The sequence below is a fragment of the Megascapheus bottae genome, chromosome 7 (assembly GCF_031878675.1).
Source record: "Megascapheus bottae isolate mThoBot1 chromosome 7, mThoBot2.hap1, whole genome shotgun sequence".
In the NCBI taxonomy this organism is placed as follows: domain Eukaryota; kingdom Metazoa; phylum Chordata; class Mammalia; order Rodentia; family Geomyidae; genus Megascapheus; species Megascapheus bottae.
The window spans coordinates 2,677,532-2,694,367 of record NC_143515.1 but is presented as its reverse complement, the minus strand read 5'-3'; the positions used below and the strand labels follow the sequence as shown (position 1 = coordinate 2,694,367).

The window sequence follows — 16,836 nt, the reverse complement described above, 5'->3', positions numbered from 1 at the left end:
CAGACCCCACAGAGGAATCAGCATGGATCTCACAGGCTAAGCTCAACCCATAGGACTGTCCCACTTCAGATGCCAACTGCAGATCACAGATTTCTGGCCTCTGACCAGCCAGCTGCAAAGCAGGACTTTCTACAACCCTTTCTCAGAGTCAAGAATTTACTAGAATACTTCACAGGAAAACACTTAGCAATTGTTAGTTTCTGTGAAGGATATAACTTAGGAACAGCCAAAGGGAAGGGCTGCAAGAGATAAGGTGGAAGAGGGGTACAGCCTCCATGCCTAGCTCAGTGTCCAGCCCCAGATGGGGCTGAAACTTTTCAATCTACTGTTCTTTTTCATGATCCCATCCTGAGTCTGTCTAGAGCCCCAAACTCACAAATAGGTGTCATCAGAATAGGTTCTCTGGGTAAGGGAAGACACCAAGGCTTTAAGAGTTTAGGAATTCTAGATCAAATGTATCATTTGTGCTCTTTTGAGAATACCAGGCTTAAAAAAGACTGTTTTCAATTGACTGAGTTCTTAAAAAATGAGGGTAAAGGACAACCAATACCCAGAAGAAAGATGAGCAAAAGTATAAGCAGATCACGGAAAAATACCTATCTGCCTATACCTACTAAATTAAACTCAGGATGGATAACCAAACTAAAAAGGAAATTGATTCTGGTGAGAAGTAAGGGAAGGCAAGGACAGACACCTCAGTGAAACTTCCTGGTTTGGCTTTTAAACCATCTAATGGTTTGCCCCCGCCCCCAAAAGGAAAATCCTAAACAACAAAATAATAATCTTGTAAGTTTAAGTTAGCATAGAAAAGCATATTAGGCATAGAAAAATATTATGTCAAGTAATTTGGGGTTTTTTTGAGACCTGGTCTCATTCTGTTGTCACAATTCTTTGGTGTCTTAAATGCTGGGATTACAGGAACACACCCCTATGTCAGATTCATATGATACTTGAGCACAAGTGCTACGTGTGCACCCTTAATGCAAAATACTCTAAGGAGAAAAAGTTATTTTTCAAATGTCCTGAGTTTGCTGGCAGTGGTACTGATGCTTTGACTGTGAACTATGCTCCTCCAGTTAAGGTAGATTTGCATCATGGTAGATTCAACCCAGCTGGAAATTATTCTAAACAGAAAATATGCTTAACCTACCTAACATCTTACACCCCACTCATCAGCACTGAACAATGCAGAGTGGGTGGTTTCCCCTGTGATCCCAGAACTGACTGATTGCAGCCCTTCGTGGCTGAACATCCCAAGAATGAATCATCAGCCTGGGAAAGATCCAAATCCAAGGTCTGAAATCTGGTTTCTATGTAATTTGAACAGTTTTAGCAAGACTGTAAACTGGAAAACTCATGCTCCAACCATAGTTGGTATAATATCTCCTAAACCTTACTAAATGTGAGAACGTTTGTTGAGTATTTTGGGGGGAAGCATTCTTATTGAAGGGACAAATCTATATGGACTTAGAAAAGTAAAATGGAGAACCAGGAACACAATACTGCTGGAAGACAGAAAGAAGACAGTGGGCACAGAGGTTCTCATAAGATAGGATCCCAAGCCAGCAATGGGAATAGCTGATTTACTCTTAGGAAAGACCAAGCACTGGGCCAGCATGGCACATCTGCATGAGAGAAGCTGGTAGTGGAGGCAGTCTGATTTCAGGCCAACTACCTAGTCTAAGTCCCATCCTAACAGAAGACCTGAAGTTCCATCTCTGGACTGGGGAGTTCCTAGCCAAATAGAACGATCAGATTTCATTACTTAGGTCTACAGCCCTGTCCCCACTCAGCTCAGGAAGTCATTCTTCTCCACCCAGCAGGAGGCAGGGAAACTCTGGCCATAACAGCACTTCAGCACTGAGGTCAGGACAGTCTTCTTCCTGAGCTGGAGCAGGAGACCTCCAACACCAACCTGGAGGACAGAGACCATTCAATGGGAAGAAAGACGAGCAGGCAAAAAGATCATTAAAAGAAGGCAACCACAAAGGAAAGATCATTTTTCTTCTTCTATTCTGAGAAAAAAAAAACTACTAAAAATTTAAAAATAGCAAATCTAAATTGAATGGACCTGACAAGAGTATAAACACAAAGATGAGGGCAATTCTCTAAAGTAAAGTACTGGACACTAGGAAATAAATGCATCGATTTGGGGCAACTCTACATCACAATGGAATAGTTCCAGAAAAGACAAGGCCCACTGGTGGCTCAAACCTGTAAAACTTAGCTACTTAATTAAGGAGGCTGAAATCGGAAGGTAAAGATTTGATGCCAGCCTGGGTAGACATATCCAGGACTCTTATCCCCAACTAACCAACAAAAAGCCAGAATTGAAGAAGGGGGTAGAAGGGGGAGGGAAGTTGTCTTTAGCTGTAGAGTGCCAGCCTTAAGCAAAAGAGCCATGCAAGAGCACTAAACTCTGAGAAGAGAGTGTGGCATGGGAGGAGAGGAGAAAAGAAGAGAGGAAGGGAAGGAAGGAGAAAAGGAAGGGAGGAGAAAGAGAGAGAGGGCACAACAGAGTAGGGAGTAGGAAGAAGGGGAAAGGGGAAAAGGGAAAGTTTTAAGGAAAGGGAAAGGGAGGGTAATTCTGGAGACTGCAGGGGAAGAACATCCAAAGAAAAATTGAATGGTCCCAGGAAATGATGAAGAGACTGATTCTTCTTTAGATCTCTGAATTGAAGAAAAAGGGAGCGTCTTCTCTACACCAAGCACTATTATCTTGAGTGTAGTAAGTTACCAAGCCATACTGAAAAAAAAGGGGGTGGGGGTGGGAAGCAACAACTTGCATTTGTGACAGAGCACAGGGCCCAGGAGTGAGAGGTAGCAGGCCAGTTCAGCTCCTGGCAAACATGGGCTCATCCTGGATAGAGAGACTGGATAAGAACACCAAGCACAGAGGAAGAATAATTCTGTGAGAACAGGGGCAACAGGATGGAAATAGGGGGTGAATAGACACTATCTGGGACACATAAAAGAGCCTACAATCTTCCAGAAAGGCAAACACTGGCTTCAAACTCCTCTACCATACAATAAGCCTGCAGGAATGGAACAATACCTTAGCAATCCCAAACAGACTTTTCTGGAATGCTACAGAATCAGTTCATCAAGTATGAAGGCAGCCTCAAATTTTACCCCATGCCCCAATCCAAACCAGGGAGTAAAATGAGAAAGAAGTAAAATCCCTAGGGTGGGCAGATCCAGGCAGATGCAGATGCTGAGGCACAGGGTCCCCAGACATGCTCTGGAAAGTGGGCCAGTAGAAACGTCTTGATGCTTACAAACAGTCTATGCAAAGACAGAGACAAATGGCAAAGAAGTATAGACTTATTCAGTAACCGTGAGTAGAAAGCAAAGCAAAATTTAAATAATAAATGAAGGCCAAGTGTAATTACAGGTTCACACCTGTAATCCTAGCTACTAAGGAGGTAGAAATAAGGAAAGAATTGTCGTTCAAGGCTAGTCTGAGCAAAAGTTAATGAGACCCCATCTTAACCAACACCTGGGTATGGTAGCACGTGCTTATTATTCCTGCTCACAGGGAAGCATCAATAGGATTGTGGTCCAGGCTACCTGGGAATAAACTCAAGACCCCAATACAAAAACAAGTAAAGCAAAAAAGTCTAGGGGGTGGGGCTCAAGTAGTAGAGTGCCTGTCTAGCATGCACAAGGCCTTGACTTCAACCCCAGTACCACCAAATACGGTAAAATCTACTTATTAGCTTCAGAAAGAACAAAAAGTAACATATGTCATGGCTCATGACCAGCAGCATTTACAGTCATCCACAGAAACACTAAATGGTCATAAGGGGGAGAATGAACAATCATCTTCCAAAGAACAAAGTCACTACATATGTATGTATATACAGCTTGTATATATTACATATATCTCATATATATGACACTGAGAAATCAGAAAACTTATGAGAAAAAAGTCACTACATATATTTCTGACTGAGAAGTCTAGAAGCCTGTGATTCAGCAGGAAAATAATTAAAAAGAAAAAGAAAAGAATCATAATGAACAATGAGCTACAAGTCAAGGGTTTGCTTCTGGGTAGGGGAGGTGGTGGCAGGAAGGCTACTGAGCCTAACAAGCTTGACATAGGCTATATGCAGGGATTCACATGACTTTTCAATCTACACACGTGCTAAGATACAAAACACTCAGGAGAATGAGATATAATATTCAGCCAGCCTAGCAAAAAAACTGAGAGACTTCTTAATCTTGAGTTAAAGACTAAAAATTCAGAAGTGGGACGATGGTTTAAGTGGCAGATCACCGTCTGGAGAAAAAAAGCTAAGTAACCCAGGCCCCTGAGTTCAAGGACCCAATAATGGCACAAGGGGGGACGAGGGGGGGGAGGGGGGGAACAGACTACTGATGGTAACTCAAGTTGGATCTCTGCCTGCAGGCTATCTGGTAGGTTGGCATGAATTTCAATTCAATCCCTTGGGTAGTGACTGAGCTTTCCAATGTGTTTTAAGCACTGCCTTAAGTACTTTACCAGCTAAGACAGTGACTTCATCCTTGTTGAGGCTTAAGATTCTCACCAGAATCAGAAACACACGCATGAAGAGCTCAGAAGGGATTCTACCTCAGTGGGCAACAAAATCAAGGGAAGTCAACCGTGGAATGAGAAAAGCTCCATAAATTTAGGTATGATCATTGTCATGACAGGATTCTTTTATAATGACAGCTGTAATTTAGTCACTTATGCAATTGTAAGGGGTCTTTTTGCAGGAGCTGAACTTTCTCTTTGATAACACACACACACTCCTCAGGATTAATTCTGCTTTGCAAAAGTACTCAACATCTAATATCTATTCCCAGCCCCAGCCTGAGCCAGGAGTCTGGCTGGAATGTCCAGGCTCCACCTCCTAGAACACCTGGACTCCAGTGGACAGGATGGATCCTACTCAAGGTCTTCCTCCCAAGGACACTCATTTTCTTTAGTACCTGCTCCCCTGGGCATGGGACCCGGGTTGCTCAAACCTTTCAGCAAGTGGTCTCAATTCAGTGGGTGTCCATCTGGGTGGCCAGGACTCAAAAAGAGCTCCCGCTGGGAGCTAATTTTAGTGCAACTTTGTTGCTCTGGAAAGTATTAATAGCAACAATTTACATTACCGACTAATAGGCTCGTTTTTCTTTCTTTTTCAATTTTTTTTTAAAGACGGCTTCTGCCACCTCTTGGAAACCGGAGGGGCCGCCTCCCCACGTACCGCCCGCACCGCGGCCCTCCAGCCTGTGTCCAGGCAGCGCGCTGCCAGGTCCCCGGGGCGGTGACCCTGAGGGGTACCGGGGGAGGACACCGGGCACCGGGGAGGGCTCCAGGCTGAGTAATTTTCCTGAGCGGCGCGCAGTCGGCGCGGGGCCGGCAGTGCTGAACGTACTTTTGTCCCGCGTAACCCGGCCGGGCGTCCCCAGGGGCGTCCCCGCGCGCCTCCCTCTGGACCCGAGCGGAGTCCTGAGGCCAAGCGGACAGCGCTGAGGCCGCGGGGTCCCGGGCAACCCGACCCGAGACGGCCAGACCGAGCAGGCAGGGCTGCGGGGGCCCCGCCGGCACGGTGCCCCCTTCGCCCGCCTCGGGCTCCCGCGTCCGGGCCTACACGGCCGCGCGTCCGCGTCCAGCTTGGCCCGCGGCTGTGCCGCGCGCGTGGAAGGGGTGGAGGCGGGAGGTGCATGCCGGCGGGTCCGGGCGGGGAGGCACGCCGGCCGCAGGACCGCCCCAGGCCCCGCGTGGCCCGCCGCGAGCTCCCGACCCGGCTCCTCCCGCGGTCGTGCGGGAAATGAATGGAGCTCCCGGCCTTCCGTGGGCGCGCACTCACAGGCGACGTAGACGAGCAGGGCGAGGCCCAGCAGCAGCTTCATCCTCCTGCGGTTGACGGCAGACACGAGGCGCAGCAGAGTCTGGCTCACCATGCCCGGGAGCCGCACTGGTCCAGCGCCCTGCCGCGCGGGCCCGCCTGCTGCACAATGCGCGGCGGCGGCGGCGGCGGCGGCGGCGGCGGAGGCGGCGGCGGCGGCGGCCGGGGAGAGCCCTGCCCCCGCCACTCCGAGCGCCCCGCCCACAAGCCCTGGGCTTCCTGCCGGTAGGCCCACTGCGCGCGCGCAGCTCCGCCCCACCCATCAGCCCCGCCCCCGCCAGCGCCCCACTCTCCGCCTCCTCCACGGGCAGGCGCAGTGGTGGTGGCGTGAAGGCCTGGTGGGGCCGGGGCGCGCATGCGCGAACCGGCGTGCTTGCCCCGCGCCTGGCGGTGCCCCGGGACTGGGCGTCCTTGGGGTCTGCGAGTTGCAAAGGTGCGTCCCCAAACCTGGAGGCCGGCCGGGGGCCGGGAGTGTTTGGAGCCCCACTGGGCGGACGGCACACGAAAGGTGTGTGCCCAGTTCGCACGTCTTTTGCAGTTCTGGGAAGGCCTCCCTCGAACGCCGCCTGGCTCGGGGCTGCTGAGAGTGAGCCCGAGCCGCCGGCGATAAGTCCCCTCCTCCCCCGGAACCGCCCTCGCCGTCCTGTAAAAGCGGTCCTCATCGGGACGGCCCAGCCACAGGGAAGGGAAGAGGAGTGGCACTGACCGCGGAGAGGAACTAACGAAGACGCTGGGTTTCCTCGACTAGACTGCCAGGTCCACTCGTGAGTGTGACGCCGAGGCACGCACCCAGGTCATGGTCCTGTCCCTTAGCTTGTTTGCTGAAAGCCGGCACACACCGCTTGAGCCACGGCTCTGTTTCCGGCGTCCTGAAGTAAGAGGCCTGAAGACTTTCCTGCTCTGGTTGGCTTCGAACCACTGTCCTCAGATCTCAGCCTCCCAAGTAGCTACGCTTGCAGACATGAGCCAGTGACAACAGGCTAGTTCCCATCTTTTATCGAGTGTATCTACGACTCAGTTACAGGGTGAATTGTGCTGGTGTACTGAGAATGGTAGCTACACACGGTACCAGACTGAATGCCCATCAGAAGCTCAATGAGTCCAAGGACACACAGTATTAAATAGGATCATGGTCTCAGACCCCCTCTGACATGCAGCTTATTTTGCTAAACTTAACCACCGAATGCTCTCCTTCTGCTTCATCAGAAACCTCCAAAAATAAACTATCCAACTATAGAAAAATCAAAAGGACTGATGGGCCCCCACTCTTCCAACTCCTGAGCACAGAGGCTCTTGATGCTACTTTGTCCTTTCTGCATTGCTCATTTCCCCATAAATACGTGTAGAATCATTGAATGCAGGAAACAAGGGAATCAGTTCCCACCTGACTACTATTCATGCTGCCTCCTGCCATGAAAATCATATCCCTGTCTCTGAGGTGTTCAAGGAGGCTGACTTGTTACAAGGCACCTGGCATGGGAGGCCAACTCCTGAGTTCGCAAAGGGGCCAGGCTCTCGAATAGATCAAATTGGAACAAATCAGGCGTTGTCTGTGAGTCTTGCTTTCCTTGTCATTGACATTTAGGGTATGGGCTGATCTGTGATTTTTGGAAAGAAGAGTAACTAGAGAAGATAGCCTCTGTACATCCATCCCTTGGTTTTTAAAGATGAGAACTAGAGATGGGAGACCAAATGACAACATCAGATTGAAAGCAAATTTTAAATGGATACAGGTTTTAGTTGATAACTACAGATTCACTCAAATAAGCCTAAAATGGTGGCGCAGGTGCCATTTCTTTGCAAAACCCAGACTTTTTAGTTGAATATTTTTCCTGCCACTTGACACTTGCCAACTTGTCTGGCCCCTTTGAATGAAGTGTATGGGAATGCCATTGGCAGCTGCAGCTGAAGTACTGCTTGCTGTCATTATCTGAGGATTGAAGTTTGAAAGAAACTTGGGTAGGAAAGTTTATAGGACACTTACCTCCAATTAACCAGCAAAAAGCCAGATGCGGAGCTGTGGCTCAAGTGGTAGGGTACCAGCCTTGAATAAAAAACCTAAAGGAAGGCAACCAGGCCCCAAGTTCAAGCTTCAATATCAGAATAAAAACAAAAACAAACAAAAAATAGACCACTACTACTACTTTTGTTGTTGGTGGTGGTGGTGGTGCCAGTTCTGGGGCTTGAACTTGGGCACTGTCCTTGTGCTTTCTCAAGGCTAGAGCGCTACCACTTGAGTCACAGCACCACTTTCCAATTTTTCTGTGTATGTGGTACTTAGGAATCGAACTCAGGGTTTTGTGCATACTAGGTGAATGCTCTACCACCACGCCACACACTCCTGGCCCCTTCTACTACCAGTTTTAAAGATCGATTTAAATACAGAATTTTGAACAAAAGCCTTCATAGGCAGTGCTTCATTATCCAGTGTACTGCAGACTGAAGTAAGGACCTGGGTTAGAGTCCATTAATGATGAGTTCCTTTAAGCATCAAGGGCTTTGCCCAGAACACCGTGTGATAAGCAGAAGTGAGTTAGAAATCTGCCCTGACTCAGTCATCCTTTCAGATAGAATGACACCATCAGGTATGGGTGCAAATGCAAATAGTCCCATAGGATCTTTGCTAGGAAGCAGAAAATGGCTCACCTCCCTCAACACACTGTATTTCTAGCTGGCAGGGAATTGTCATGGTGACTGCACGCATTTGTTTTCTATGACAGTGCTTGATCAATGTATGCACGGCACAGGTGTATGTTCTATACGTGGCTAAGGGTGGTGGGCGTAGGGCAGAGTGATCCAGTGGGAAGATAAAAGACAAGCTAGGAAACAAACGATTTCTCTGTATACATTGTGGGCTGTGGAACTATTGCAATTAAAGTTACTCTGATTAGATTTTCTCGTGCACAACCAATTACCACTTACAAAGACACAACCAAGCAGGCAAGCAGGTGATGTGTGGAAATCCCACATGTCTCCCATTCCACTGCCCTTGACACACAATCAAGGACAGGGTCGAGGGAAGGTGCAATTGGGTCTGAATTAAGTCACATGTGGGAAGAGGTCACTGGCATGAAAATAGAGAGTCTCTTAAAATAGATGGGCAGGCAATCTCAAGGTGAGGAATTTGAAAGGCAACATTCATTTGGACACATGCAAGTCAGTTACTTTCTATCATACTTCCTGTGCAGCTAGCTTGACAATGGCTGTTAAATTACCCGTGTGAGGCAAAAATCACAGACCCACGTGCTGGTAGCAAATCTTCATCTTTGGGTAATATGGACAATCTGAAGGCTGAAATGGAGGATTGATTAAGGTTAATGGCATAGAACCAAAGCATTTTAACAGAATAGGTCGGGATGTGAAGGTAAAGCAGAAGAGAAGACACAGAGAAAATGAATGTCACTTTGTTCTGTGTGTGTGTGTGTGTGTGCACGTACATGCACACGCAGGCACTGGGGCTTGAACTCAGGGCCTGTGCATTGTTTCTAAATGTTTATTATTATTAATTATTATTATTATTTTATTGTCAGGATAATGTGTAGCGGGGTTACAGTTACATTCATCAGATAGTAAGTGCATTACTTCTCACACATTGACACCCCTTCTCATGTTTTTGGCCCCATTTCTATCCCCCCACCCTATCATCTTGTTTTCTCCCTTAGCTTCCCTATTATAAATAAACAAATATATATAAAATACACCAGGTAACCAAGCCAGATACAGTAACAATATGGGATTAACCAAAAAGGCAAAAAAAAGAGAAGAGAAATAACATGGTCCATTAAGGACAGCAATCACACAAAATGAACCTCTGTTCCATATCCTAGAGTTCCTTTCATTTAGTCTCATCCTAAATGACCTTATGTACCTAGGTTTTGAGCTATTGTAATTCTCTGCTAGAAGTATCCTAGATGTGTCCTAATTATTACAAATGAGGGAAACCATTGAGCCTATGTTCCTTTGGGTCTGGCTTACTTCACTTAATATGATTTTTTCCAAATCATTCTTTCTGAATGTAGCAATGATTTTATCCAAGTCATTCTTTCTGAATGTAGCATACAATTTCACATTTTCTTGATCCATTCATCTACTGAGAGGCATCTGTGTTGGTTCCATATCTTCACTATGGTAAATAATGCTGCAATGAACATAGTTGTGCTAGTGGTTTAGTATGTCTTTGTTTCTGGACGATTGGGTAAATGCTGGGTCATAGGGGAGCTCTATGTTTAGTCTTTTGAGGAACCGTCATACTCTTTCTAGAGTTTACATTCCCACCAACAGTGGCGTAGGGATCCCTCCTGGCCACTTCCCCACCAGCATGTGTTGTTACTAGATTTCTTGATAATGGCCATTCTAACTGGAGTGAGGTGGAATCTTAGAGTGGTTTTGATTTGCATTTCTTTTATGGCCAGAGATATCAAGCATTTCTTTATGTGTCTGTAGGCCATTCCTATTTCCATTTCAGAAAAGTCTTTCTTTAAGTCTTTCACCCACCTTTTAATAGGGTGGTTGTTTCTTTGAGGATTTGTTTTTGAGAGATTCAATTTTTGAGCTGTAGGTATACCTTAAGGTTAAAGCAGATACCCTGAAAACTTTACAAGAAGAAATAGGAGATAAACTAGGTCTCCTTGGCACGTCGAAACTTTCTTAATAAGGACTCAGAAACACAACAAATCAGAGAAAATTTGGACAAATGGGACTGTATTAAACTTCAGAGCTTCTGTATGGCAAAGGACATAGCTAGCAAGTTAAATAGAAAGCCCACAGAGTGGGAGAAGATCTTCCTAAACGTTATTGTTGAAAAACTAGTGCTCTATCACTTGAGCCACAGCTCTTCTTCTAGCTCTCTTAGTGGCTGATTGGAGAGAAGAATGTCACAGGCTTCCTACCTGAGTTGGCTTCAAATCACAATCCTCAGGTCTCAGCCTTCTGAGTAGCTAGATTACAGGCATGAGTCACCAGTGCGTGGCCTACCATTAAAAACCTGTTGAGCTAGTATATGGGCTTAAGGGAAAACAGAATCCACTGATGAATAGCAGCTCAAGAAAGCATGAAGTCTAACCAAACTTGGTAACTTATGACTAATGCTATTCCCAGGTACTTCGAAGAAAGAAATCCAAGGGTCAAAGTTCAAAGGCAGCCTGTTAAAGAAAGCAAGATTCCATCTCAATCAGTAAAAGCAAGGCATAGTAGTACATACCTGTCATCTCATCTATAATAGAAATTTAAATAGGCAGATTGTGTTCTGGGCTGGTGGGCAAAAAGTAAGACCTTGTTTGAAAAAGTGATGAAAGCAAAAAGGGCTGGAGACACGGTCAAGTGGTAGAGTACCTGTCTAGTAGGCACAGACCCCTAGTTCAAACCCTAGTAACCAAAAGTAAAAAAGGAAGAGAGAAAACACCAAATGAATTTATATATAAAACAAAAACAGAGTAACATTACGAATGTGTCCATTAACACTCGATGGATGAATAAAATGTGACATAAATACACCGTGGAATAATTCTGGCACATTCTGCAGCATCGGACATTATACATTGAAATATAGGCAATTGCTAAGAGACAAGAATGAGTCTAGTTGTGTGAGGAACTAAGACCTTTCAAACTCACAGCAACAGGATAATGATGGCTTCCGGGGCTGGGGGTAGCAGTTAGTGTTCAATAGATTCAGAATTTCTGTTTGGAATAATGTAGAAAAAAATCTAGTAATAGATGATGGTGAAAGTTGTACTACCCTGGAAGTATCTAAAGTCTTTGTTAAAGTTAAAAGTGACAATAATATTAAATTTCAGGCTCTCGATGTAGTAGAAAAAAAGAAGGGAGGAGGAGTCACTTGTACTGTCTATGTTCACTACAAAGAGACAGGATGCTGAGCTCGTTGAAGTTGTAATACTGTAGCAACTGTTATCTTATGCTTTGAAACTTTCTCCTGCTGCATTAAAGAAATTAATGTATATATATATATATATATATATTTACAGACATACATACACAGAAACATATACATATTTAAAAAGTAAAATAATGCTAAAATATCTATCCATGTGTGTGTCCCCGCTCAAAGGAAACCCCTCAGAATAATTGTGTCTATTGGAAAGGGCCAGGCCTTGACTTTGGGATTTGCTGCAGTGAAAGCAAAGGAGTCACTATAGAAAAATGAGTATATGTAATGCTCTCTTTTGTATTTCACTCAAAATCTCTGTCACTGTTATTTAAAAGTTCAATTACATTGGCTTTACAAAGATTTATAGAATGGAAGTAGATACATATCTGACTAGACTGATTAATTGTAGGCACTTTGATGTGAGGTTCAGCCCCAGGCCCTTCTTTCTTTTTTTTTCATACATTTTTTATTGCATTGTCCTTGGACTTTCTCAAGGCTAGAGCTCTACCACTTGAGCCTCAGCACCACTTCTGGCTTTTTTCTATGTATGTGCTACCGAGGAATCGAACCCAGGCCTTCATGCATGCTAGGCAAGCACTTTAACCACTAGGCCAAACTCCTGGCCCCCCCCAAGACAGATTTTTAAATGACTTTGCTTTGACTTGGCCTGGCCCTGTCGTACGTTCATCCCAGTAAACCTTCAGAGAGCAGAGGGAGAAATTTCACTCATCTCTTCATTATCACCATTTAGCACATTACACATCAGTTTTATTACAACTTTTTGAGGTCAAGACTATTAAAGATCTGAACAAAAATAACTGCACTTAAACTCATTATCGAACATTGAATGGCTTTGGGGAAATTATTTTCTACCTCAGACTTGATAACTTTCCCTAATAAATCCATCCTCTAATTACAAAGTAAAACAACACTTGCATGCAAAACTTAAACTATGTGAAGCCATTTAATCATCAGTCACAACTAATGTCTAAACCATGGTCACATCAAGTTCTTTAATACACTTCTCATGCTGTCGTAGTTAAAATAAGAAAAGATAACTTTGCTTCTACCCAAATCTGTAGCAGGTGTTTTCAAATCTAAGGCACTAGTTCTGACAGTGTTTATTTATCAGACCTCAGCACAAGTGTAAAGGAATTTCCTATGTTTCCCATTCTTTTTGACTATGCATTAAAAATCTTTTGCCTAACCTTTTGTTGGAAGTGATAAGTCCAATTGTAATGTACAAGGGAAACATGATAGAATTCCTTGAAAGCCTCTCAAGCAATGGTGATTCTTTGTACAATCATGTTCTCATAGATTTTCATCAGCTCATTGTCTGTATGAAGAGAATGGTAAAATACATAGCAAGTCATTATGGATCAATATTAACAAGTGAACATTTGCAATTGATTTTGGTTACTTGGCCACACATATGCAAGCTATCATCCCACAAACAAAAACTCTATTATTCTCATACACAAACTTGTACTACAAAAAGGGTTCATCTATCCCAATACTTCAAATTTTCAATTTTTTTTATAGAAATGAGTTTTATCAAGTTGGGTGGCAGTGACTCTGTAATCGTAGGTACGTAGGAGGCTAAGATCTTGGGATCCCAGTTCAAAGCCAGCTGGGCAGGAAAGGCTGTAGGATGCTTCTGTTAATTTATTTTCAAGTTTTCTATTATTACTTTAAAGACATTGTACAGAGTGGCTACAGTTACATAAGTCAGGTAGTGACTACATTTCTTTTTGTACAATGTCACCTCTTCCCATGCTCCCCCCCAGTTTTCCCCTCCCATCCTCATCCATAAGTTGTGTAGTTTATTTTCACCATAGTAAGTCCATGAGATTCTTATACCCAATTAACCACAAAAATCCCAAAACTTTAAAACCCTGAAAAAGGAAATTAAAGCAGAACTGAGGAAATGGAAAAACCTCCCATGCTCCTGGATTGGAAGAATCAACATTGTGAAAATGGCAATCCTACCAAGGGCTATCTACAAATTCAACCCAATACCCGTCAATATCCCAATGTCATTCTTTAAAGAAATAGAAGAGGCAATCCAAAATTTCATATGGAAAAGCATATAGCAAAAACAATTCTCAGCAGAAAAAACAGTGCAGGAGGAATTTCAATACCAAACTTTAGAATCTATTGCAGAGCTATAGTAATCAAAACATCTTGGTACTGGCACAAAAACAGGCCTGATGATCAGTGGAATAGAACTGAAGACCCAGAAATCAACCGAAAGACCTATGGCCACCTAATCTTTGATAAAGGAGCCAAAAAAAATAGAATGGAAGAAAGACAGCCTCTTCAACAAGTGATGCTGGCAGAACTGGTTAAGCACCTGCAGAAAACTATAGTTGGATCCTTCTTTGTCACCCTGCACCAGGATTAACACCAAATGGATCAAAGACCTCGAGGGAAAAGCAGATATACTGAAAACTTTACAAGAAGGAATAGGAGATACACTAGGTCTCCTTGGCACAGGTGGAAACTTTCTTAATAAGGACCAAGAATCACAACAAATCAGAGAAAGGCTGGATAAGAGGGACTGCATTAAACAGTAGAGCGAAGGACATAACTAGCAAACTAACTAGAAAGCCTACAGAGTGAGAGAAGGTCTTCACTAACCCTACAACAGAACAAAGGCCTCATATCTAAAATATACCAACAGCTCAAAAAATTGAATCACTCCAAAACTAATCTCCGAAGAAACAACCATCCCATTAAAAGATGGGCCAAAGACTTAAAGAGAGTTTTCTCTGAAGAAGAAATAAAAATGTTCTACAGACACATGAAGAAATGTTCGACATCTCTGGCCATAAAAGAAATACAAATCAAAACAACTCTAAGATTCCACCTCACTCCAGTTAGAATGGCCAGGATCAAGAAATCTAATAACAACAGATGCTGGAGGGATGTGGCCAGGAGGGATCACTACTACACTGTTGGTGGGAGTGCAAACTTGTTCAACCACTATGGAAAGCAGTATGGCAGTTCCTCAAAAGACTAAACATAGAGCTCCCCTATGACCCACCAATTCTACTACTTGGCATTTACCCACTCATCCAGAAACAAGGACATTCTAAATCCACAACGATATTCATTGCAGCATTATTTACCATAGCAAAGATAAGGAACCAACCCAGATGTCCCTCAGTTGATGAGTGGATCAACAAGATGTGGTATTTGTACACAATGGAATTCTATGCTGCTGTCAGAAAGAACATCTCCCCATTTGTAAGGAAATGGAAAGACTTAGAAAAAAATCATACTAAGTGAAGTAAGCCAGACTCAAAGGAACATAGGCTTAATGGTTTCCCTCAATTGTCATAATCAGTAGAAACCTTGGGCTCTCCTAGCAGAGATTCACAATAGAGCAAAACCTACATATATGAGGCCATATAGTATGACACTAAATGAAAGGACCTCCAGGATATAGAAACAAAAGCCCTATAATATGTGATTGTTGTCCTTAATGTACTATGTTATCTCTCATCTCTTTTGCTGTCCCTTGGTTATCTCATATTATTACAGCATTTTACCTTGTTATCTGATATATTATATATATGTTTATTTGAAATAGGATAGAGAAGGGGGAAAACAAGATGAGGGGTGGGGGCGGGCGGAGGGAAAAGGGGACCCAAACATGAGAAAGGGTGTCAATGTTTGTGAAGTAATGCACCTTTTATCTGTTGAATATAATGTAACCCTTCTATTATTTACAATCGAAATTATATGAAAAAATGTTAAAAAAAAATCCCAGAAGTGAGGTTGTGGCTCAAATGATAGAGTGATAACTTTGAGGAAAAACAAGCTTAGGGACAGCACCCAGGACCTGAGTTCAAGCTTCAGTACCACCAGTGTAAGTAAATAAACAAACAAATTGACTTTCTCAATTTTTCTCCTTGGCCTGCAAAATTCTAAGTATCTCCTCAAATCCTTTTTGAAGAATGGGAATTTTACTACTTACTGTAGAAAAATAACTACTGTAGTATTTACTTAGAAAAGTGAATAATTGGCCAGTCATTTCCCATGTGGGTAATTGAAGTCTTCCTTAAACCAGTTATACTCTACAGGACATTGGATGATGATTGGATTGGCTGGGTCACATGCTAGTGCCTGAAGCCTGGAGGGACAGTGAAGTTGGACCATCCCTATATCTATTGGTAGAATGAGAAATATTCTCTAGAAGAATTCAGGAATATTTTTGTGGGAAGTCTGGGATGGTGTATATTAGCTTTAAAAACATGGAAAAAGCAGATTCGGACCTTATTATAAGAGATATAAATATCATGACAACTCTTTCCCAACATGAATATTCTAAAAATAAAAAGTATCTATTCAAATTAATCAGAAACTCCTGTTAGAGACTGTGTTGATGCCTACAATATTTGTGATATAAAAGTGTGCAGTACATGTATAGAAAATGTCAAATGGAAGGGGAAACACAGGTAATGAGAACAATAGTTATATCAAATAGTCATGTGCAAAGTTAATATAAACTCAGAAATAAAAATGTGGGGAAATAGAATTTATAAATATATATATTATTTAATTGCATGTATTATAGCTAAATTAATATAATAAGTATTACCAGTAGACATTTGAACAGATCTACATTTATATCCCTAAAAGTTCCTCTATTCATTTGTCTATAAAGAAAATGAAACAAAGGATAATGTCTTAGTTTGCTTTCTGTTAGTATAATAAAATACCAGACACTAAACAGTTTATATTAAGAAAAAGAGATTTATTGGCTCATAGTTCTAGAGGCTGGGGAGTTTAAAAGCAAAGCTGAAACAGCTAGAGAGGACCTAGAGCTGCATTGTAAAATGATGAGATGGAATCCATGATGAAAGGAAGCAAACATGCTAGCACAAATTCCTCTTTCTTTTCTTGTAAAACCACTGGTATCATTGTGGGGGCCCTGTTCTGATGAGCTCTTCTAGCACTAATCACATCCCAAAGGCCCCACCTCCAACTACCATTAAGGTATGGATTTGGGGATTAAGTTTCTGATGAGTGAACTTCGGAAGGACACATTCAAATTGTGGCACTAGGCAGTTCCTGAAAACT

At 43.3% G+C, this 16,836-nt stretch overlaps 1 protein-coding gene across 1 annotated transcript in view; it reads right to left on the bottom strand.

The window, feature by feature from the left end:
- The window catches only part of Uxs1 (UDP-glucuronate decarboxylase 1), an 81,801-nt gene extending 75,786 nt beyond the window's left edge, over positions 1 to 6,015 (bottom strand). The window contains exon 1 of the mRNA XM_090336287.1: positions 5,826 to 6,015. Within this exon, the coding sequence (XP_090192413.1) occupies positions 5,826 to 5,919 (94 nt within the window). The 5' untranslated portion in view covers positions 5,920 to 6,015. The remainder of the gene's footprint in view (positions 1 to 5,825) is intronic.
- Positions 6,016 to 16,836: the final 10,821 nt, after the last annotated feature.